This window comes from Falco punctatus (genome assembly GCF_963210335.1).
Source record: "Falco punctatus genome assembly, chromosome: 2".
Taxonomy (NCBI): Eukaryota; Metazoa; Chordata; class Aves; order Falconiformes; family Falconidae; genus Falco; species Falco punctatus.
In genome coordinates, this window is record NC_137581.1 from 58,719,368 (window position 1) to 58,743,420 (window position 24,053).

General features: G+C 42.7%; 2 protein-coding genes across 4 annotated transcripts in view; one reads left to right on the plus strand and one right to left on the minus strand.

The window, feature by feature from the left end:
• NALCN (sodium leak channel, non-selective) overlaps nt 1-10,134 on the minus strand; it is a 250,055-nt gene extending 239,921 nt beyond the window's left edge. Inside the window, exon 1 of one of the 3 annotated variants that reach the window (XM_080375646.1) lies at nt 9,960-10,134. The gene's annotated coding sequence lies outside the window, so the exon portion shown is untranslated. The remainder of the gene's footprint in view (nt 1-9,959) is intronic. The other 2 variants (XM_080375645.1, XM_080375647.1) reach the window with 2 other exon arrangements.
• Nucleotides 10,135-10,326: 192 nt separating this feature from the next.
• The window catches only part of ITGBL1 (integrin subunit beta like 1), a 151,161-nt gene continuing 137,434 nt past the window's right edge, over nt 10,327-24,053 (plus strand). Inside the window, exons 1-3 of the mRNA XM_080375665.1 lie at nt 10,327-10,543; nt 14,498-19,933; nt 21,210-21,418. Coding sequence (XP_080231791.1) covers nt 19,836-19,933; nt 21,210-21,418 — 307 coding nt within the window. The 5' untranslated portion in view covers nt 10,327-10,543; nt 14,498-19,835. The remainder of the gene's footprint in view (nt 10,544-14,497; nt 19,934-21,209; nt 21,419-24,053) is intronic.

Consider the following 24,053-nt stretch of genomic DNA (forward strand, 5'->3'; position numbering starts at 1 on the left):
AAAATGTGCTGTTTCCACAAGGTCAGGCTGAGCCTGGACATTGCTGTGTGGGTGGCACTGACTGAGCTTTCTGTATGTTTGATGATGTGAGCCATAAGCAGTAGACACATCACGAGAGTAGAAAGGTGGGTCAGATCTCATTATTGACTTTCCCACAGACACAGTTCACTGATCCCCAAATAAATGCAGAGATGAAGAAGATACACTCTTCCAAGGCGTAACAGTCTGCTCATGAAATACAACTCTTTCATTCATGAAATACATACAATCCCTTAAGGGTATTTTTTTTTTCAGGAAAGCAAGGGAGAAGGAGAAAGCAAGATATTTGGACCGTGTTCTGGACCTTTACTCTGGACCAAGTGTGGTTTGTAGGTAACACTACACTTTCCAAAAGTTTGTTAAAATTAGTATAAAATAGAATCATAGAACGGTTTGAATTGGAAGGGTCTTTCAAAGATCATCTAATCCAACTCCCCTGCCATGAGCAGACACCTTCCACGAGACCAGCTTGCTCAAAGCTCCATCCAACCTGGCCTTGAAACCTTCCAGGGATGGGGCATCCACAGCTTCTCTCAAGAGCGTGTTCCAGTGCCTCACCACCTTCATTGTAAAGAATGTCTTCCTAATGTCCAACCTAAATCTTCCCTCTTTCAGTTTAAAACTATTGCCCCTTTGTCCTGTCACTACAGGCCCTGGGTAATTACAGGCCTAAGTATCACAATGATGACTGCAACACGAACACAAGAGACACTGTCCTCAATCAGCTGGAGGAAACAGTGGACTCAGGACCACAGAAGTACCCATGTGCTTGGTCTCAGCTGGCCTCTTCAACCACACAGGCTGCTTGCTGCTTCATGTCCAAACACTATGCACCTATGCATCACTGGCTCTTCTTTTAGCTGTTAGGGCAAACATAACCTATTCATCTTCTTCCAAGTCCCTTGGAGTCTATTCCTGCTCTATTTTCTCTCTCAGGTTCAAGAGGTCGGCTCCTGTTTCTGTAATGCCCTTGCTACATTTTCAGAATTGGGGTTTCTCTTCTGATGTCTCTCCATACATGACAAGCTCCATATGTGAGCTCCCTGCAAGTTTCTACAAAGTTTTTTCAGTACCTTCTTTTGTATCTCTCAGTAAACTAAAACTCCTGATCATGGTAACTGTGCCATCAGTATGACCTTGCGTTTTCCTACACACCTATCCCTTATCTCCTGTCTAGTATTTAAAAACCAAGTCTGAAACTTTGGTCTATCTTTGTATGGACCATTAAGCAACAGTGTCAATGTCTTGGATAGATGCTCCAGCTGGAGAGGCTGACATTATGCAATAACTGATTATCTTAAAATAAACAGAAATTATATAAAGGCACAAAATGAGGTACAACTTCTGACACATTTATTTGTGTTGGAGATCAGTCACAGCAGTCTTAGTACAGGTGAAACTGGTAAGCTGTCACTGAAAATTTGCAAATATTGTAAAATGAACATTACAAATTAATAGCCTTTCTCTAACAAATGAAGACAGAAATAATATCCCTATGAGTTCTACGTTCTCTTAATCTTCATGCTCAAGCTTCATGCTCTGACATCTTTCTCATAACTGAATTCACTACTTCCTCCTCTTTGGCAATTTTTCCTGCTTTCTCCTATTTATTTCTAAGCCTAATGTATTGACCTATTTTCTCTACTTGGACCAAAGAATAACTAGAAACACTAGAAGCCTCAGAGATGTTGGTGTACTTTTTCAGGTCATGAAGTCTTAAAACGGCTACATTTAGCGCAGTGATAAGTTTACTGCAACGTCTTGGGAACTGAATTTCTTAAAACCTTAGGGGGAAAAAAGACACTTTTCAGAAAGTTTCTCGCAAATATGTTCCTTTGGAAACTGTTAGTCGAAAGCTAATCAGTGAATTAACAAAATAATTTTATGGTTACAATTTCTGGTAATGGCTATATGACAGTGCTCCTAGTAAACTCTTAAGAAAATACATGCCAATAAATAGAGAATCATTAAGATAAGTACAATCCATAATTATGAGCAAAGGCTCAGGATATGAAACACTAATGAGTCACTACTGATTTTTTTAAAGTAAATGACACTAAATAACAAGCTATGTCCATTTGAGAAAGAAAGTACATAATTATCAACTGGCTATTACGGAGGCTCTGGGTTTTTTATGCTTTTCTCAATATTACTTATTTATATGTCTGATGTGTAGGGAGATCAGCCATATCCTTCTAATAAAATTCCCATTTACCCTTCTATGCAGTGCTGGGTTTTTTTTTTTTGTTTGGTTTTTTTGTTGTTTTTTTTTTTTTTAATTGATCTGGGCACAGAAAATATCGTGAACTTTAAATGTCCATAATGGATTCAGTTCACATACTTAAATGTTCTGACTTAAGAGATCAGAATTCTTATTTTTAAGAGGTGGCCTTGAAGGAAAATATCACAATGTATATAAGCCCAATGGAAGGGAGGAAATGTTTACGAAATGTAAGAACAACCTTGTTCACCTCTCTACTTGAAATGCCCACAAAAAAAAGTGCAGAATAAAGATGACAAGCCAAAAATCTTCCGGAAATAGTCTTTAGCAAGACTATTCAAAGTCTAACATGGTTGCTCTCAAGCTTTTATGCCATTTTTTTGTTGTTGTTCTGACTCCTTTATTCTTCTAGGGAACACACAGGCTTTTTTCGTGTTTGTTACTGCAGAGTAATGCAAAGCTCAGTACAGCCTCGGGACTCTTCCATGGGTGTAAAGAATTTTAACTCCTGGACTACAATACCTTTTGCACCTGTTTCTGCAGGGGAGGAACCTGCTGAAAGATGAAGAGGAGGAAGGGAGCTGTGCACAAACACCTTCCAGCATGTGATGCAGAGAGCATCACACCAAGCTGTGCTAATGGGAAGGCTGTAGGCCTCCCTAACCCCAACTACAAATCCACCCCTGCAGTTCCTGCATTGATTCTCATACATATCATTAGGTCTTTCTTTGATCACAACCTGTTCTTAACATGAAAGGCTTATTACATTCTCTAGGATATGTTTCTAGCTGCAGAGTTTTTAAGAAGTATTGGGTGCAGGGCAAAGACAGGTTTGGAGACAAGAAAACATGGAGTTTTGGGTCTACATCCACTTCACATTTCTTTGGAGTACTTTCCTTACAGTATCAGTGAAAAACCACAGCGCAGCCGTCAACCTTTACAGGGAGGAATGTTGTGTATTTGCTTTTAAATCTCTCCTCTATTTTTAGAAGCAAAGACAAACCAAAGGAAGAAAACAAAATAGAAAATTACTCATACACTGCGCCCCTTCAGATCCATATGGTCAGCCTTTCCTCTTCCTCTGTCTCCTTGAACTTGCAGGTATGTTCAGCAACCACTACACTGTTTAAACTACCATCAATCACTAAATTTGAAGCTTCTGCTGAAATGAAAGGATGCTAGCACAATAGCTAGTGAATGTGGGCCCACACTGCACTTGGGAAAAAGAAATCTGAAGACCTAGTCCCAGTTTGTGATATGCACGCTAACCACAAGACACTCTTGCTGATGGAAGTTTGCACTTCCTACAAAAATCAAAAGACAATTTTTAAAAAATAGCTGATCCTACACAGTATCAAAAGCTGAGAAATCTGTTTCTTGTGTATAAAGCAAGCTGACTGTATACAACCAGATCTGGTCATGAAATCTCTATCGCAAAGTCAGGAAAACATGCTTATAAATGCTCGGGTATACAAAGAAGGCAGTTGAAAAATGACATCACTGAGAAATAAATAGGAAAATAAAGCAGATATTCCTACCTGTCAGTTATGGAGAGAGTTTAAAAATCAGACAAATCCTTGGAATTAGCAATGTCTGGCTTCCAGCATACTGCCTGTTAACTTTGTCACCTGAGATCATGTCAGCACTGCTTGAAGGTCCTCCCAGGGCAGGCTACCTACAAGCACTCTCTTCAAAACCAATTCTCTCTTCTTTGAAAATGTCAACTCCCAACTTTTCCCAGAGCTGGGACACACACAAGTGGCACATACAGTCCTAAGAGAATAATTATCTTTGAATCTTTTACTATCTGTGGAAGCTGAAATGGGTACAGTGTGAGCACCCATACACATAGCATGATGACAAAACCCCATTTCCACATTATACATGTAAAAAAGCCCTGAACTAGAAGGCTAACTTAAAGAAGAAATTGCTCTTAACCACAGTATGCATTATACGGTTAAAGGAAAAATGTAAGTTCTCATTCTTTCATCTCAATAGCCTCCTTCCCTCTTAGCAAATTGTTGTTTCTCTGTGGACTGCTCCCTCCATCCCCACGTTCTTCCATCCCCATGTTCTTCCATCCCTGCTTTTGGGTGCAGGTATAGGTGAATGGCATTTCAGTATTTGTTTTCACGTTGCAAAATATTTGAAGTGAGCAAGTTACACAAATGACAGTACAGATATATTTCATTTTAGAAGGGCAAAGACAGAATTCCAATGGATACAACCACATGGCACTATGGATGTTATTAACTCATAACTAGTTTCAAGGAAAAACTTACTTTGGTACTTTTTCTCTCTGTGTGGTATCATTATCGCATCTGATAAAATGTCCTAAAAGATATCTTCATTATTTTGAACACAGTATACTGCCAATAGCTGATTGAACTTCAGTATTTATTAAGACCAAACAGGATTCTTCACAAAGAAGTCATACTGAAGGGAAGACCCTAAAAATCAGTTTAATTCACATTTTCAAATCATTTGGATACAGGTAGGAAAGAACAGCCAGTGACATCTTGTACTTACTAACAGGACCCCAGATCAAAAATATCGGACTGGGGTTCACAGATCGAGAAAGGTTTAACAATTGCTTAAAGCTGCCAATGTAAGAACTCATCTGAATATAGACAGGTGTCCAGACTTTAGTTCTTTGCTCCCAACACATCACCTGTGTCTTATAATCCGCTAAGGACAATGCTTACACAATATTTATTTCTGAAATATAAGTTCTTCCTCTCAGACCTAGCCAAAATAATTCAGACCTACTCAGCAGACAGAATCAAGTATCACAATGCATACAAAAGCAGATCTCATGTAAGCCAGATACGATACACAGCCTACCACTACCATCACATAATGTCATATCACAAGTCCTTTTTACTATAAGCCTTCTAACACCCACAAGACACAGTTTTGAAGAAGCTACACAAGTGTATACACGGTGCCGTGATGCAGCCAGATAATGAACTTCATAATTTTAAATAGAATTGGTTAGCTTTTTGACATTTTTCGATTAAGAAATTGGGTTGAGTAAAAGAAAAAAAAATACTGAAGATGATTTTTCAGATGGTGCTGTTAGACCACACCATGGCACACTCCACCATGCCACTTCTTTTACATACAAAGTAGAGATCAAGCTACTCAAAAGCTAACTCTCTAGTAAAGAGTAGATACAGTCTCACATTCAGAGTCCCAGCTCCCCAAGTGTCCCGAAAGGAGGGACACATCTGAGCATGAAGTGGCTGCTTCCCTGTACAAGTAACCAGCTTTTTCTCCCAGTGGAAACCAAAGCACAAGAGTGGGCAGCACCCTCAGTCTCCTTCCAACATGCTGGCTGTTGGCATGACTGGACAACAGGGCAGCTTACCAAGCCCTACAATTTAAGTATACCCTTAGACATTACTCTGTCAGAATGGTTAATAAAATGCTAGAATTTAATGACGGCCTCTGAATGCACAGTAATTAGATGCAGAGAATATATTGATGGCATTATATTGCTTTTATGGATGTATAGCACAGTTTAACAGCTGCATTACCTAAAAAGTTCACTTCAGCTGTGGGCCACCTGTGGGCCACTTACTCACCACTTGCTGCTCTAGGATTAGTCTACTGCAATGTAGTCTATATGAAAATCCTTAAAAGCCCATAGCTAACAAAGACATGCAGCAACGTGCTCAGTCAAAATCATGCTGGAAAAAATACAAGAGCAGTGTTCTGGGATTTGCTTTTGTGCTCTATTCATCTTAGGTAGAAATTGTGTCACAGCCCTCTCTGAGAGCAAGAGGGCAGGTAGCAGTAGGTCATTCTTTGAAATGATTCAGGGAGTAAGCCATCCTGCCTCTAAAACACCCCACATTCACTAACCTGCTATGAATACTGCAGATATAATTTTTCAGGGTTTTAAAGAAAGGGATGAGGGCATCCTTCCCAGAATGATGCTGGGGTGGAAAAGGAGCTTCTCTGTAGGCAGATGGCTGGCAGCATGCCTGCTTAAGTGATTATTTTAATGTTGCTGGGATTTTGTTATACCACTAATTACATGTTAATGTGCCTAGAACCTTGTACACACATCTTTTCATAATTTAAATTGAAATACAGTAAAACTTAAAATAAACAGTGGTTAGCATTGCCACAATTTTTGGTAAAATAATTATTTAAGAAATTTGAATATTCTAGATCATCTTCCCTTCCCAAATTCTTCCCTGTCAATCATTTAAGGAATCACCATCAAAACAGTTAACACCTATAGATTTTAAACTTGAAATCCCCAAAGCAAAATTACGGCTTCCTTTTTGCCATATTATCTTTCCTTTAAAACAAATATATTGGCTTGGGATACACAGTCTCATTGCTGCAGGGTAGTTCCTAGAAGGTGCAGCCATAACCTTTGGTACTATACTGCCATATTCATAAACACAATGATTGAATGCAATGCCTCAGGAAGGAAAGGACAAACCCAAAAGCTTTATTTTGGGGAAAAAAAGTGTATGGAAAACTGAGATCATAGAATCATAAGCTAACTCAGGTTGGAAGGAGCTCGGGAGCTCTCTAGTCCAACCTCCTGCTCAAGCAGCATCATTCTGGGATGACAGCTGTTCAACATCATTGCCAGCGACATAGATGGTGAGATTGAGCGCAACCTCAGCAAGGCTGCTGTTGACACCAAGCTGTGTGTGTACAGTCAACACACTGGAGGGAAGGGATGCCATCCAGAGGGACCTTGACAGGCTTGAGAGGTGGGCCCATGCAAACCTCATGAAGTTCAACAAGGCAAGTGCAAGGCCCTGAACATGGGTTGGGGCAATCCCAAGCACAAACACAGGCTGGACAGAGAATGGATTGAGAGCAGCCTTGAGGAGAAAGCCCTGGGTGTGCTGGTTGAGGAGAAGCTCAAGATGGACCAGTAATGTGCACTTGCAGCTCAAAAAGCCAACTGCATCCTGGGCTGCATCGAAAGAATCGCGACCAGCAGGTTGAGAGAGACGATCCCCCGTCTCTACTCTGCTCTTGTGAGACCCCACCTGCAGCACTGTGTTCAGCCCTGGGGCCCCCAACGCAAGAAGGACATGCACCTGTTGCAACGAGTCCAGAGGAGGGCCATGAAGATGATCAGAGGGCTGAGGCACGTCTCCTATGAAGACAGGCTGAGACAGCTGCGGTTGTTCAGCTTGGAAAAGGCTCTGAGAAGACCTTCCAGCAGCCTTCCAGTACCTAAAGGGGGCCTACAAAAAAGCTGGGGAGGGACTTTTTACAAGGGCAGGTAGTGATGCCTGACAAGGGGTAATGGCTTTAAACTGAAAGAGGGTGGGTTTACATTAGATAATAGGAAGAAATTCTTTACTGTGATGGTGATAAAACAGTGGAACAGGGTTCCCAGAGAAGCTGTGGATGCCCCATCCCTGGATGCATTCAAGGCCAAGCTGGATGTGGCTTTGAGCAACCTGGTCTAGTGGAAGGTGGAAGGTGTGCATCCCCCACCCCCACCCCGGCAAGGGGGTTAGAAGTAGATGGTCTTTAAAGTCCCTTCCAACCCAAACCATTCTGTGATTCTATAATTCTATGAACTCTGGCGTTAGACCACGCTATTTCAATTTACTCGGGTTACTCCAGTCTGGTCTGGAGACTACAACTTCTTTGAGCATCTTGTTCCACTGTTTGATTGTTCTCACGACGGGAGAAAATGAAATAGAAAAAAGAAGACATGAAAGATAAAAATATCACGGAAAATAAATAAAAATCACCTAGCAGAACAAAGACAATTTGCAACCATAGTCTAGGAGTCTAAATCCCAAAACAAGACATTTATGAGTACTTAACAATACAGAAAACCTTAAACAAAATAAAAGAGGCTATGGAGGTAAAGAAAGGGAGAACAGAAAAAGATTTTAAAGGGAAATAATATATGATTCAACCCGTAAAGCCCATATTAGGCTGACTTTGCTCTTTACCTCCAAAAAGATTTCAGGCTCAAAATCTACAGGACATCCAAGTAATTTTCCAACCACGGAAGCATTGTATTAGTAACACATTAAAAACCGTTTGTGAATACAACACCTCTATTCTACTCATAAACACATGAAAAATCTTGTTTACAGCTGCCTGAATTCCTAAATACCTAGTGGAGTGGGGAGGAAACTCAAATCCTCAGAAGCCAGTAACAGTTCTATCTCATTATGAGATACCCATCTTATCTGTGAAAATCCGAGACTCTCCAGCTCTTTCACAGCTTGGTCCAGTAGCCTGTTACTCCCTACAACCCAGCCTGATGCTATTCACATCCTGTGGTGAAGGTTTAAGACCTGAAACCTCTGTGGCTCAAGTCCTGGGTTTGGATGAATGCCACATAGTTCTTTCTATATAGTGTTCATGGTACCAGCAACGTCCATGAGCTGGCAATAAGTCAAATCAGATTAATTTGTATTTCCAAGAGGTATAGCTTAAATGGGAATTAACTGTGATGGACCATTTTCAGACTAAAATAAACAGACACACCAAACAAAAAGTCTACATTTTTAAAGCACAAATGACATGTGATTGTTACGGCTTTAAAATTTCATTTTAAAACACAATACTGAGCTCAAAGTTAAACAAAAATTCCCTGAAGCATTCCTAAAAGTCACCAAAGGTATATGCACCAGTTTGCAGAGAGCTGTAGTCTTCCAGCAGTGAGACACCAACTCAAAGAAATTTTTTCTCCCTCCATTGAAGTTTCTTAACTTTGTGATTTATGCAGCAAAACTGTGTTCATTGTTAATATGTACTATTTTCTAGAAGTGAATTAGAAGGCAGGTGCAATGTGGCTGGTGTGGAAGGAAATGGAGAGAGAGGGCCAATGAAATGAAACAGGAAATTGAAGATGCTTAAGACAAAACCAAAACACTCAAACAGCATTCAGTTATTACTTCCTCACTGTGACTATCTGCCCCCTGTAAGTGACTCAGAATGCAACAATGGGTAACCGACCAAATCACAGCTGACTTTAAAGGTACAATCTGCATGTAAAGGCCATCAGAAAGCACCCCCCTTCCTAAAAACGTGTCTCTCACATTACTGGACTGCTACAATAAAAACATGTCAACAACAGAAAGACGTTAAGTGCCTCTTCCTCCACTCAAGGCACAGTGTTAAGACCCCTGAACCTGCACGTTAGAGACTGACTTCAGGCCTAGGTACGTCGCCCCTCCAACCACCCCAGCCCTGTAGCCACCTAGGCCCCCCCCCTGCGGGAAGTGGCTCCCCCGCACACCCTGCCCCATCCACAACCACCCCATTAAATCTGTCACCCCCGGCCTGCGATAAATGAAGAGGCCTGCGCGACTGCGAGGTCACAACGGCGGCACATTTTGGCCCCATGGCGGGACCGGGAGGGGACCGGGGGCAGGAGGGACAGGCCCGCCCCGGCGAGGCCCAGCGGCCGCAGGGCCGGAGGGCGGCCTGGGGCGCCCCCTCCCCCCGCGGGGAAGGGCGGGTGGGGCGGGCGATGAGGAGGGCGCCGCCGCCGCCCCTGCCCCCCGGCGGAGCCGGCCAGGCCGCTCGCCGCGCCCGTCGCTTCCCCGAGAGTGGCCTGCCTCCTCGGGAGCGCCACGGCGGTCGCTGGCGACCGAGAGGCCGGGGGAAGGGGGCGAGAGGAGCCGGGGCCCACCGCGTACCGAGCCCAGCGCCGCGCAGCAAGCCGCGCCCCGCGCCTCCGACCTACCGCCAGCATCTGCCTTCATGGCGCGGTCGGCGGGGGCCGGTCCCGGCCGCCGCGGGTGTGTGAGGTGTAACGGTGTGTGCCGGCCTCGCACGCCGTCCTCCCGCGGCGGATCGGGGCGGCGGGGCCCGCCCGGCGGCGGCGGCCGCCCTCGGTCTCTCGGCAACAGCGGCGGCGGCCGCGGGGACGGGGCGGGGGGCGGGCGGGGAGGCCTGGGCCGGCGCCGGGGAGGGGGCAGGTGAGGAGGGGACGGTACCGGCCGCACACACGCACGGTGCAAACAACAGCGGGCAGCACCCGTGAGCTGCCAGAGCCTCCCGCCTGAGAGGGAATGGGGCTCAACGGCTCGGGAGCCAGGGGCGGCCGGTGGTCCCGGCACGCACAACGCTCCCACGGCCACCCCGAAACGTGTCGGCTGCGCCCCGACCCACGCCGGCGGTGAGCGGAACCGGAGAGCACCCCCCGGCTGCCACCCCCCGGCTGCCACCCCCGGGTGTCACCCCCGGGTGTCACCCCCCGGGCGAGCAGGCACAGCTGCTGTTTCAACAGCCGCGTGGCAGTGGAGCAGGACTTCTGGCAGCAGTTTTGTAGGGTTTTGGCTGGGGCTTTTGGGGTGATCTGGTGTGTTTTGGTGTGGTGGTGTTTTTTTTGTTGGGTTTTTTTTTGATGGTACTGAAAAAAGTACATGGTACAAGTACTAGGGTGGGTTTATTTTGGTAAGAAATCTTATCTGAGCATCTCAAAGTTTTTTTAGTGCTCGTGCACTTTGCCGCTGCAGAGCGTTTACTTCACTGGTAGCATCAGCTGGGTGCTCAGGTTAATTTTCGAATAACTGAAGAGCCAAATAAAGGCTCAGTTTTGAGCTTCACAGTGAAATCATAAAATAACACTGCCTGTTGTAAAGAGACACCACAAATAAATGAATGAATGAATAAATACTTGGGAAATAGTTTCTGTAAATGAAGTTGCTGTGTTCCAGTCTGTATGCTTATTTTCTTGGCCAGAAAAGGTTAATTTCTCTAAAGTATAATTTGTCTTTAAATGAAACTAGTATATATGAAATAACGTAAGGCCATCCCATAGTCTTTTGGAGCTTGTAAAATTAGCAAAATTAAAGATGTAATCCTGCAAATGCACTGTTGCTACAATGGCATTAAAGACATGGAATAGGATTTGAAAAACAAAACCCATAGCAAAATACCCCAGAAAGCAGAAGTAAAGTGGATGGCATAAACTGTATTAGGTTCCTTTAAAGTATATCTGTTTGACACTTTGAACAAAAACTAATAAACCAGTTAGGGAGCTGGCATCAGGATTATGGATGCAGGCCTGCCAGCACTTACATATGTGCATTACCAGCATTAGCAATTACAGTAAATTTAAGCACCTAATTTTAGTGTTTGCAGGACTAGTATCTTTGATAGCAATCAGCCAGCTGATCTCATGAAAAAAGAGGGGGGGGAAATTTAAGGATAAATGTGCTTACAAATAACACTTTACATTTTGTCTTTTTCCTCTGCAGTTAGATTTTATTACTTGGGCAAAGTTGCTAGGCACTGTTATGCTGTTGCTGATAGCATCTCATAAATGAAAACTGACAGTTGCAAACAGTGAAATGTTGCAGCTATATCTACGTGAAAGAAACCAGCATTTGCCAGCAGATGTGACTCTGTACAACAGTTTTTCTACAGATACACTCACCTAGGAAAAGTAATTATTGATAAAACAGCTCCAGTTGGAAGGGACCTTGGGAGGCCATCTGGTCTGACTGACCTCCCAAAACCAGGCTCAGCTATAAGATCGTACCAGCTTGCTCAGAGCTCTATCCTGTTGGGTCTTGAAAACCTCCCAAGACAGAGACTGCACAGCCTCCCTGGGCAACCTGTTCCAGTGCTTGTCTGTCCTCATGGTGAAGAATTTTTTCCTGACAGGTTGTTGTACCCTCTCTCATCTGCTGTTTCTCCTCCTCCTCCACTGCACCCTTGGGAAGAGCACAGCTCCATCCACTTGACACCTTCCTCATAGACCCTGGCAGACTGCTCTTGGGTGCCCGCCAAGCCATCCCTTCTCCAGGCTGAAGGAGAGCTCCTTCAGCCTCTTCTCATGGAGCAAGTGCTTCAGCCCCAACCACCTTTGTGGTCTGCCACTGAACTTGCATATTAATGTCTTCCATGTACTGGAGGGGGGCTCAAAATCAGATGCAGTATGTTGGATACCGTTTAATGAATGGCAAATGAAAGGGGATTAATTTCCTTACATGTGGTTTGTATTATAGAATATATATTTCCTTATGTATTTCAAACTTCTACTGTTACTTGCTATCGTGTTTGGTAACACATTGTTAAATTTTGCCCTGCCTGCACATACCGAGCCTCTGTGAACTGTAGGCTGCTGATGGAGACCCACACTTTCAGCAGAAGGCTGGATTCTCTTGGGTAGCCTGTCCTTGAGTACAACTTGCATCAGATGATGCCAATGCTGGAAGAAGGGTTTAGCCCTTGATGCCTTGATGTACCTGCCTATACGCACAGGAAAAACAGTAGTCTTCCATTTAAAAAACGGTGCAGACAGTGAAGTTCTGCTGTTTGCAAGAAAAAGCCCTTTCTTGCTTTCCTATTTCACCACAAATTTACTTTCACATCTGTCATGGGAAAAGCAATTATGAACATTTTTGAACTTGAACGGCATATAACATAAGCATAAGGATGAAGTGGAAAACTTAAGATATTTATAAAATTACTGATACAATTTTTCAGAGTCTAGCAGTCATTTAAAGTCCATACCAATGTTTTTTTTATTTAGGGCTGAAGTTTGGTTTTATTTTGACTTAGACAATTCCCATTGACCTAAAGAGCAAGCCATAAACACACAGATAAAGGCTGAATTTGAGAGTTAATTTTAAAATGTTACTTTCTGGTAATGTGAAATAGGTCAAAAGTAGTAAAGATTTACCTTCATCCCTATAAATCTAGAAAAGATAAAGGAATTTCAGGTTTCAAACTTCAACACATGGATGAAACTGGCCATGGGGAAACTTCCGCTTTAAAAATTTTGGAAAACTCCAGAAGACTGATATTGAGAATTCAAGGTGACAATTTCCAGCCTTACCTATCACTTTAATTTCTGTAACATGATCTGCAAACACAGTTAAGATCTTCCTGGATCAAAGGTAGCTAACAAAGTTTCCTAGACCTACTCACTCAGTAAGAACTGAAGAAAAATGGGAAATGGAAAGCATCTGCTTAGCTTTTGTATGTTTTGTTGCAGAATTTGGGTAGCCCTCAAGCTCTACTTTTTTCCTGAGATGCTCTTAAGCAATTAAAAGGGTAAAAATTAGAGTGAAGTGTTTCTAGAGTGCACCAAAGCAGGCAAGTAATGAACATAGTCTTCTTCTCCATTTTCGGTGAGGAAGAGCAGGAGTTAAGGAGAGAACGCACTAGCAGGTCCCCAACTTGTGTTGAGTCCAACTGTTCCATCTTATAAAATCCCATTACTACTCTCCCATTTTCTGACATCTGTATAAATATGCACGTTTCCACAGCAATACATGTGTTTTAATTATCCTACTGTGATTCAAAGGAAGTAAAGCCACATTAGAAATCATGCAATTATGAGCTTTTATTTTTTAATTTATTCAAGTTTTATTTGTAGCTCTCTTGTCCTTACTTTCTGTAAGTATCTGTTAAGGAGTTGAAGAGTAATGTAAACTAATTTTAAAAACACCCCAAGGAGCTGAGCCTGTTGGAAGTGCCATTGTTGGAATTTGATTTACCAATTCTTAGGAAAGAATGCACTGCTTGGTCAGGTTTCAGATATTCCATAACGAGTAAAAATAATTCATTCATTAAATATTCATTTTGAAATCACGCTTGAGCTTTTAAAAAAGGTCACAAAATGTCATTTAGAAATTCAGAATTAAACTGCAGACCAAAAGGAAGATTTAATGATTTAGGCATAGGATACAAGTCAAAAACTGCTCTATACCTGCTGTGTTCCTGTCTAGCCCCAGGGTGTCCAAAGTTCTTAGTCATCTTAATGGCAGTTAACGTAAATTCTCCCATAGTCTGAAGTCCCGCTCTGCACGCGCTGAGCGGCACCCTGCTTTTGCCAGGGCTCCGTGTGATTCAAACCAGCCCAGTAGCCTGGCTTTCTGCCATCCATCTGCTCTACATGGCTCAGGCTGAGGAGCAGTCTCACGCTGAAGCGTATAACGGTAACAGAAACGGTCGTGGAGCAACATCAGGCTAATGACTGCAAGAGCAGATCAGTTAGTGTTCGTGAGTAATTTTGATTGGGGTGGATTACAAAACTGTCTGTCATTCTTGAGTGTCTGTGACCGGTGTCAACATTGATGAACCAGAATAAAGGACAAAGAGTATGCTTTTCAAAATTTCAAACCTTAAGGAGGATCCTAAGTCTACAATTATGTACATGTTTTGTTTGCTTTCAAAAAGTACTGAGTACTCAGAAGAGGGGCAATAACAGTGTTCACCCTGCCTTGACTTTTGCTTAATTTCTGTCTCATGCATTTTTTGTTTCAGATCAGGCAGCAGGACCCAGTGCGAGACAGAGCATTGAAACCATACGAGATGTTTGCTGTTGCCTGGAGAATCTGGTGTGCATATGTTCAGCTCGGGCATTTAACCTGAGTTACTGCATTTTGCCTCTAAGAAGTCAGCAGTATCTATTTTTTCATTTACTATCCTTACAAACTCTTTGGTCAAAAAGATGAGAATGATCTTTCATTGTAACTCATTCAGGTAACTAGTTTAAAAAAATAACAAAAAATCATGATCATTCATTATTTTTATTGTATTTGCCACTATTGTGGATTTTTCAAGATTCCCAGAAGCAAGGAATGTTGTCCTTTGAGACGTAAGGCACAATTTGTCCTCAGAATGAGAGTTTATGTTCGAAAATGCCCATTTATTTCCTTTCTTGGCCTCTTCAGCACTACTGTTAGCTTGGATTACACCAGACCTTGACTAGCTTTCTGAAATAAGTGCTAAATGGTTAAGAATGCAGTGGTATGTTTTTTAGAACGTACTATTATTGCTGGCATTCTGAGCTGTCTTGCAAGCTCATGCTTAAAAATCTTATGCTTCCTTAAGGCCGCTGTAAAAGCAGGGTATTATTGCCGTTTAGGGGAATTAACTAGTAAACATTAAACAAACAAAAGAGCTACCTACTATTTAAAGTGTCAACAGGGACCTGAAAGTGTAAGCTAGGGTTTTACACTAGAGTATAACACAATAATATCTTGATTAGTGTTGGCCTATGAACTGTTTGGGTAGCTTATATTCACTACTATTCAGGCCAGCTACATTCAGGCCAGCTCAGCTTTAATCTTGTTCTAACCTTGATCCTATAACTCCAAATGCTATTTCTATTCCCTCTGTGACACCATCAGCTGTCCCAGATTCCATGTCATGTCAGCAAAATTAACACAAGGTTTTCTGTTCTGCACAGCTCTGTCATACTCTGTCTCTTGCTCCCTTCCAAGGATGCCATGGGCTAGCACGGTAATGACTCTCAACAGCTGCATGCATTTCTGAACTGTTTAATTCAGACGGATTTTAGTTAACTCCATCAAGTACTTTGGTCCATGGGTATTAAAGTGATCTGTTGCAGATCTTTACAACCATCTCATTTAGTCGTTATATATTCTTGGCAGAAGTGATGAAGAATTATTGGAAGCTTCCAACTCTCCTCATTCCATTCTTTTATGGAGAAATAGTAACTTGTTTTGTATGTTGGATTTTCAACTTTGGTTAACTTTAGAAAATTACTATATAAATGAATGTCTCTGCAATGTATTCACTGATATAAACCTATGGTGTTACTATAATGGCTTCCATGGAAACCCAGAAGGATTTTTTGACAAATTTTGGTGGTCTCCAGTATTTTGTTAAGCTTACACTGTTCACTGGATATGCATTTTGCTTTGTTTTGTTAAAAAAAATTTCCTTAAAAATAGCATGGAATGTGGTTTGCAAACCTAGTGGCTTCATTAAAGTGAAAACAAAATTAAGCTGGCCACTAAAAAGGCTGTAATAAAGGAGTAAGCAGTCTCTCTGCCTCCCCACACCAAATAAAATCTTGTTCAGTAGCACAGTATGTCATCAGAGTCATAGAATTATGGAATATTTGAGGTTGGAAGGGATCTCTGGAGATTGTCTAGTCCAACCCACCTGCTCAGAGCAGGGTCGCCTAGAGCCGGTTGCCCAGAACTCTGTGCAGATAGCTTTTGAATATCTCCAAGGGTGGGGACACCACAACTTCACTGGGCAGCCTGTTCCACTGTTCCTACGGTTAGACCACTCTTAGAGTAAAAAGAAAAAAGCTTTTTTACTTATTTTTTTTCCTTATAATATTTTTCTGATTTGCTTTGCTACAAAAGCAACTCTGGCATTGTTAAAGTTAAGGTATTGCTTGCCTTTTAAAAAACAAACAAACAAACAAACAAAACACCAACCACTGCCTATGAATTAACTAGTCTACCCCAGGGCTTGCAACTTGGTTTTCACGTAAAAAACTACATCACGATTCTTCACGGTTCAGAAGGTTATGAAACCACAAAATAGCCATCACCAGTTTGGACAGGAAATTACACTGCGGGTTCCTCTGCTGAGGGTAAATAAAATTGTAGGAGAAAGGCTTATCCCAATCTCTGACCATATCAAATCCTGCAGTTTTAAGAAGAGCACGAACAGCAATACGCTTAAACTGAGGTGCAGGTGTGGGTGTGTTTAACAGCACTTATTTTCTTGATTCCACATCTTTATTTGAAGACCTTTATTGTCTGACAAGTATTATTTCAACCTGTTGCCTACTTTTCAAAGGGCTGTTCAGTATTAGCAGTATGTTCCAGCTGCCTCTTCTCCTCCTCCACGTTGTGTTGACTTTCTCTTCTGTACCTTTACTCTGAGGGTACTGTCATTACCACATGTAAAGTGTACATCTACCAAGGGCTTACAGGTCTGAAGCCTTAGTCTGAAACTCCAATACACGGGAAAAGTAGCATTTTACAAGTGCTGTACTTTGCGTGGGTGTATGTTATGCAGTAGAGAACAAAGCTTCTTAAGATTATGTACAGGAGTGGCTGAAAGGAATTGAGCAGTTCTCAAGACAGCGTGTCAGGTTCTCATTTAGAAAGAGACTGGCTCCTTTTACATTGAATTTACAGTCTGTTTGGGAGCCACTTATCTCCCAAACATGTACACATCACGTGTATATATACTTACATATATGTGCGTACATACAAACATTCTAGACTTAAATGATTAGTCTGAGCAAAGGTTAAAATCCAGTAAGGGAGCGCTGAGATACTGTATTAGAGGCACATACACATGAAAGCAATTATTAAACGTAAGCTCTGGGTGCACATTTTAAATACTGCATACCTGGACTGTGTAACTATGCCTTCTCCAAATCCAAAAGGTCCATAGCCAAGAGGTGTGTATTACTTAAAACCCTGACAGATGTAAATAAATAAAAAATAAGAGAGTGCTAAGGTCAACGCATCATGATGGATGTCTTCTCCTCATACACTTGAAGTTATAGTTTGCGGGCTGCTTGAAGGTCTGTGAATGCAGCACCACTCTGCACAGGGAAAAAAGGAGGAAGATGAACAGATGGCAACATTTTAGTTTGTGGATTAAAGATAAATTTGGTGCCAAAAGGGAATTACTATTGTTTAAAATGCAAGGCTTTCTATTTATTCTTCTCTAACTCCAGACTTCTGGCAGTACAGTCTCTGACAATCATACTGTTTTTAAAAGTGCTCCAGTTTTGAATCTAAGAGGTTTTAATTCTTAGTATTTTTTATTGTAGCACTACAAAGAATTTTAAAAAACTATCACACAGATAGAACACATAGTGCTGCATTAAGCATGGCCTTCAAAGTTCAAGGATGGTCGGAAATAAATGCCTGCCGATATTACTTACCTTCTCACTAGATCCATCAAATGAAGTCAAATGCATGAAGTTAGCACAACTGTAAACATTCACAAGACTGAAGCTAACAGATCACTCTTAATACAGGATTTTTATGAGCTGCGTTGCATGAGAAAATTCTGTAACATACTTGCAATATGAAATACACTATAAAGGGCAACAAAACTGTTAAAAATCAGTATACATTATGCAGCAGCTATATAGAGAGATCTGAGATTTTTTTTACATCCTAATTCTAGTTGCTTATAATTTAGGGCAAAATTATGTGTCATGTAGGGGATAATACACTACAAGTAGAGAGCAAAGTTTTACACTTCACAACTTCAAGATACTTTATTAAAATAATACAAAAGTATTGTGTGTTAATAGTCCATGGAAATCATGTTTGGTTTTAACCTGTGTATCTTTAGTGAATAGATAGAACAGATTTTGTCCAATCTCTTCTTTTGCCTTCCAATGAAAATTTATACTTCAACTGGATGGGTACTTGACTAAAAACTGGATTTTACAGGCCCCAAACTGGACTTTAAAGTTTATTTTCGTATCTGTAAGACCAGCAGATCAAAGCCAAATGCTTGATGCATTTTTAATACTTTTTTTTTTTTTTTTTAAGAAAAATACTAGCAGAACTAGTTATGTTAGCAGGAATCCTGGGAATTGTACCCTTAAGTTCACGACGTAAAATGTAAGACACCTAATTACACTTTTAGGAGAGGCAGCATCTGAGTCAAAGGATTTGTAACCAAATCTTAAAATGTTTTCTAGAACAGTATAAACTGTGGTATACCAGATACGTAATATGAAAATAAAACAAGAGTTACTAATTTTGAGAAAGCTGCTGAGGGCTTTAGTCTCCAATATAGGTGCTGGAACCAGTGAAAGCTGCTTGCTGTAAAAATGCGCGCGCACGCGTGTGTGCATGCGTGTGCACGTGTGTGTGCGCGTGCATGTGCGTGCATGTGTGTGCGCGCGCGTGTCTGTGTGTCTGTGTGTCTGTGTGTAGACTAGGACACCTATACCCTACCGTCTTTTATGGTGGACGTTTGTTTCTGTAAGAGCTTTCCATCCCAGGGAGGTACCAGGCAATCATCGATTTCCCAGGATAACCAGAGGCATCAAAAACTGTTGCAACTTTTCTGGAGCATAAAGAAGTGCATGTGGCCATTCCTGCCAAATGTTACTCATTTAGAGAGACTACCCCTCATTTTAGCTTAGTTTTAAAGCACTTCCAACATCTCCCACTGCTCTGGTGAAGTATTGTACTGTGCGTTTTAATGAGGCATTAGGAAGCGGCTCACTCATAATATTTTTTAATTTGTAGTCCCTCAGGCTGGTGTGGGTCATCAGGCCGTGGTGTGGCATGGTGCAATGGCATGGGCAGGTGAGCTCAGGGAAAGGAGGGACCTGGGGCGGCAGGCGGGAGGGAGGTGCTCCAGCAGCCAGGCTGGGATGCTGCAGCTGGGGAGCACTGGTTCTGTCTCCTCAGCCGCGTGCTTTTCCCCCACCGAGTTACACAGGTTATCCCAAGCAGCCAGCCATCAATGGACAGGGGGATCCGCATACCTCAAATATTTACGGTGCCTGGACTTCGAGAACGAGACAGTTCGTTCACATCTGTGAACGGGCCACTTTTAAAACATCAAAATAAACCATCTGGCTGCGCAACTGTTTCTAATTACTTCCCTGCCTAGACTGTAAACTTCGGGGTTTGGCACCGGCCTCCCTCCCAGAGCGCTGCCCAAATCCCGCTCGCAGGCAGCTAATCGGAGCCACTGCAGCACGGGGGGAGCAGCCCTGGAGCCGGGCTTGTCCAGCTCGCAGCTCTCCGCACGCCCGGCGGCTCTGCCCGGCCGTCTGTCCGGCCGTCTGTCCGGCCGGCCGTCTCCAGGAGTGCTCCAGGTGTGGCGCGGCGCGGCTCGCACCATGCACGGGCGGGGGCTGCCGGGGCTGGTGGTGCTGCTGCTGGTCACCTCGCTGCCAGCCGGCCACCTCGCGCCGCCGGCCGGCCCCCCTGCCCTGCGGTAAGTGTGGCTCTGCAGCCTCCCGGCGGGGCTCGACCGATTTATGAGATGTCAGGAGTGTGGAGGCTGGGGTTGCGGGGGGAGCGGCGGAGTCGTTTGCGAGCTCTTCCTTTGCCTGCTTGGAAGTGACACTGCGGGAAGCGCTGTGGGTACTGTGGGCGCTTAAACTGGTGCTGTGCAAACCGAGGGTTTTTTTTGCAATGATGTATTTCATGCCCGAGACGCAGGCTTTTAGAGCAGTGAAGGGCAAAGAGCTGAACAGCGATGACTCTTTGCGCCTAGACCTTTACATAGTGCTGCCTGGGTGGAGCAGGCTCCTAACCACAGACCCCTGTGTGCTCCCGCTCTTCGGTGCAGCGGCACAGCGAGGCACGCTGCCCTCTGCTCTTCCCCTCCACCAGGCCCAGCACCCACCTGCTCTCAGAGCCAGCAGCTTGTACCCCAGAGCCTGCAAAATCTAGTGTCTAAGAAGCGCAGGTACTAATCACCTGAACCCTCAGGATTCCCCAGCACTGTGAACAACTCTGGCTTGGCTGGTCCTTTGTTCTGTTTTCCTACAATCCAGCTTCTGATGAGGCAGTGTGTTATTTTCCCTGTGTATGTCCTGAAAGTCCTGATCTCTGTGTGCTCCAGTGCATGGTACAATTGCATGGCAGAGCTGCAAATCTTCAGATCTAGCATCTGGATTCTGCTGACTTTACTAAAAACAGAGCCGCAAACGACACTGTTGCATGGAAAGCAGTGATTACTTGAGTTTCCTTTTCCAATGAAAGCATGGATCCTATATATATGACAACCAGAAGGATTACTCTGGCAAATGTGTTTATTAGAATCAGCCATAGGTGTGCTTTTTGGTATCATACATTCCTGTTATGCTACCTAGATGTTTGGATGTATATGTCTTTTCTAAACTTTTTTGAATAATCCAGATCAAAATGTTTCATGACAGATAACCATACTATACATGTATATGCATCTATACCAGACATGCATAACGAAAACCATGAGCCTAATGCAGTTAACAAGGTAAGTGAAATACAATATAAGCATTCCCACAGTTATCAATGAGATTTCTGACGAAAGAGAAGAAAATTGGGTGATTTGAGGCAAGTAATAGCTTACAACTGTAACTAAAGTGGTGGTGTTAAAAACAATGTTCTGGGGATCGGCTGAAGCCATGGCAAGAGGATGGTTTCCCATGAGCCAGGTTGTCATCGGCTCTGAGCTGCAGCCCCTGGCTTTGACCACAGCTTGTTCTTTTTGCTGTCCTCTACAGGAGCGTTTTGGGTAGTCCTTCTTGCCGGCTGTCCCAGACTGAGTCGGAGCTCAGGTGCCGCATCCCAGGGGGAAAACTGTGCAGTGACAGAGGCAGATGTGAGTGTGGAGTCTGCATCTGCCAAGTGACTGAGTCCGGCAAATACTACGGTCCGCTCTGCGAGTGCCACGACTGGGTGTGTGAGATCTATGATGGGAAGATCTGTGCAGGTAAGGAGGTGACAAAAGCTTAGAAAATTAAGAGTATATATTATAAGCAGGAATATGTTGGGAACACAGCACACTGCTACAGTAGAGACCACAGTTGTGTATGTGTCCCCGAACCATGACTCTAAATGGGATTGTGGGCACATCCAAAGTTTTTGTTAGATTAAAGGATACAAGTCAAAGGCACTGTCTCTGCCATGAAATGGGACTTTGCCCAGAGCAAGTCTGCATCTGCAGCAGGGGCAAAAGCAGGAGCTGCTTTGGTTTGGAGGCTCTGCAAACTGAATCTAATGCAGGGAACAATATTGCTTGTGTTTTTCATACAGTATTACTGCATTTGAACTGCTTACCTAATGATGGTATATGTTATATACCAAGGCTTTAAAGTATCTATAAACAATCAGTTTTGTCCTGTAGTGGTTTGTTTTTTTTTTTCTTCTCCTGCTATAAGGAAGAAGGTTTGCTTTAACAGGTACCACACTCAGGGTGTATAGATATGAAAACTCTATTTTTCTCTAGTAATGGTAATGCTTTCCAAATAAAGACTTAAAACAATGTAATTGTATTGTGGTTTCAGAGATTTCCCCACTGACACTGTATTCTTTAATGACAGATGAAATAACATTTCTGGGACAGAATTTAGTCCCTGCCAGTTGTTGGAACATGTTGCTTGGTTTGCATCTAAACATTATCACTCTTTCATCTTTCCAGCTGTCTTTACTTAAGTTTCTGGGCTATTTCAGTTGGATTTTGGACATTTTTTTTTTCCCCTCTTAAGCAGCTTAGAAGAAAGCAGGGAGGAGAAATGCCATCACATTCCTAAGGGTATTCAGACTGAAGCTCGATGAAAGAGGCCAGAAGGGTACTTAATTTGCAGTATCCCTGCTTCAACAGCTTTACCAGATTCACACAAACGTGTCATCTCTTCAGGCCAAAAACTGCAATTAGGTCAATGGGAATTTTACAGGAATTCTCCTAGTAAGAGGACAATACAAATGCATTCCAGTAGTGGGTTTGGCAAATTTTGTAGGAAAAAAAGAGCAACTTATTTTAGCAACAAAGTAGCTAAGAATAAGAAGTCCAGTAATAATATGAAAAGATTAAGGATGTGATTATGAGAAAAATAGTTGTATTTGGCACCTATGACTTTAGGGTTTTGTGGAGAAACTGATTTATAGACTCTGTAGTTAGCAGTGTCAAGCCCAATTACATAAGAAGTATCAGGGGTCTGCTGATCATTTCAGTGCTTTGCTGTCCCAAACAAGAATTTCCTGGTTGGTGGTGTGATTTCAATATGCTTGCTGTTGTTGCTGGGGTAACTGTATAAAGTGAAACTGAAAGCTCCTTCAATTTTAATATTCTGCCGCAAACTCCACTATTATGTTCCTGTCAATGTCACGAGTGGTGGCTGAGAGTTTTGTCAGTGCTTTGGTGGAAAGTGGTGCTGGCAGGATAAACATAACCACTAAATTTCTAACAATATTTAGCTTTTGTGTAACACTTCGTGCAGCAGTTCAAAGATGTGAATGTTAAGTGATTAAACATTTTATAAAGAACAAGTTTTTGCTGGAGTATTGAAGCTGCATTACCACTGAGATGTCAAATAATTTAAATGCACTCTTCTGGAAAAAAAGTAGTAAAAAAATCAGTGCAAAGTAATGGGCAGGGAAACAGCTGTGAGGGGCCTAGGGGTTTTGCTTGTTTAGTTTGTTTTTTTGACAACAGTGCTGAAAGTCCAGCTGACTTTGTTGGAGTTCAGGGCTGCCCAGCACTGCAGGAGCACAGGCCTGGGTAACTCCTTCAGGGCTGGGACACGGGGTCTGGGTCCAGGAGTGAGACACCTCCTTTCAGGCTGTGCATGCTGCTCTCTTCATTTCCCCCCGTGTTTTCAGTCACTTAACTTTACATTGTGCATGTATGGGAGGAAGGGAACATAGAACAGATGGTCAGATCTAGTATAACTGGTCCTTATGTTGTAGGAATAACATCCCCACCGCCCAGCCATTCAGTGAACTGCACCTTCTGATGTTTGTTAGTGCCACACCATGGAGCTGATTTCTCATGTATGACATACCTCCCTTTCTTTGCATTTTTGAGCACATTTTTAAACTGAATGATGAAATTGTGTTTCCTCTGGGTGAAAAGCCAAAATGTCTTACTGCAGTTCTATTCCTCTTTCCTGCTTTGTTCTCCTTTTTCCTATTTTTTTTTTTTAATATACTTGCTGTCCTGTTCCAATGTGGGTCTCTCCTGATGAGTACAACAATAACTGCTGACTGGTACCACATGCAGAACTACCAGACACTGAATATTCCTCTAGAGAGCCTCAAATATTTGAGATTAATGCTGTTTCAAACAAGCTACTTTTCAAGCTGCCAGTGATGCCTTTTTCAAGTGACTGATGTCTAATCACCAGTGATGTTCATATTCAGAGTTGTCAGGCAGAGTTGTTCGAGTCATGAGTGCCAAACATAATTGTTCAGACATAACTCCCCTCTTCTGTCCCAAGCTAAACAAAATACTTAGTTGCTCAATATGCAGCTCGTTATCTTCAGGGGACTTTCTGGGTCAGATCCAGCTTCTGGACCAGTCGTGGGACACCCATATTCTGAAAAGAGAAGGCCTGAAGATAAAGATT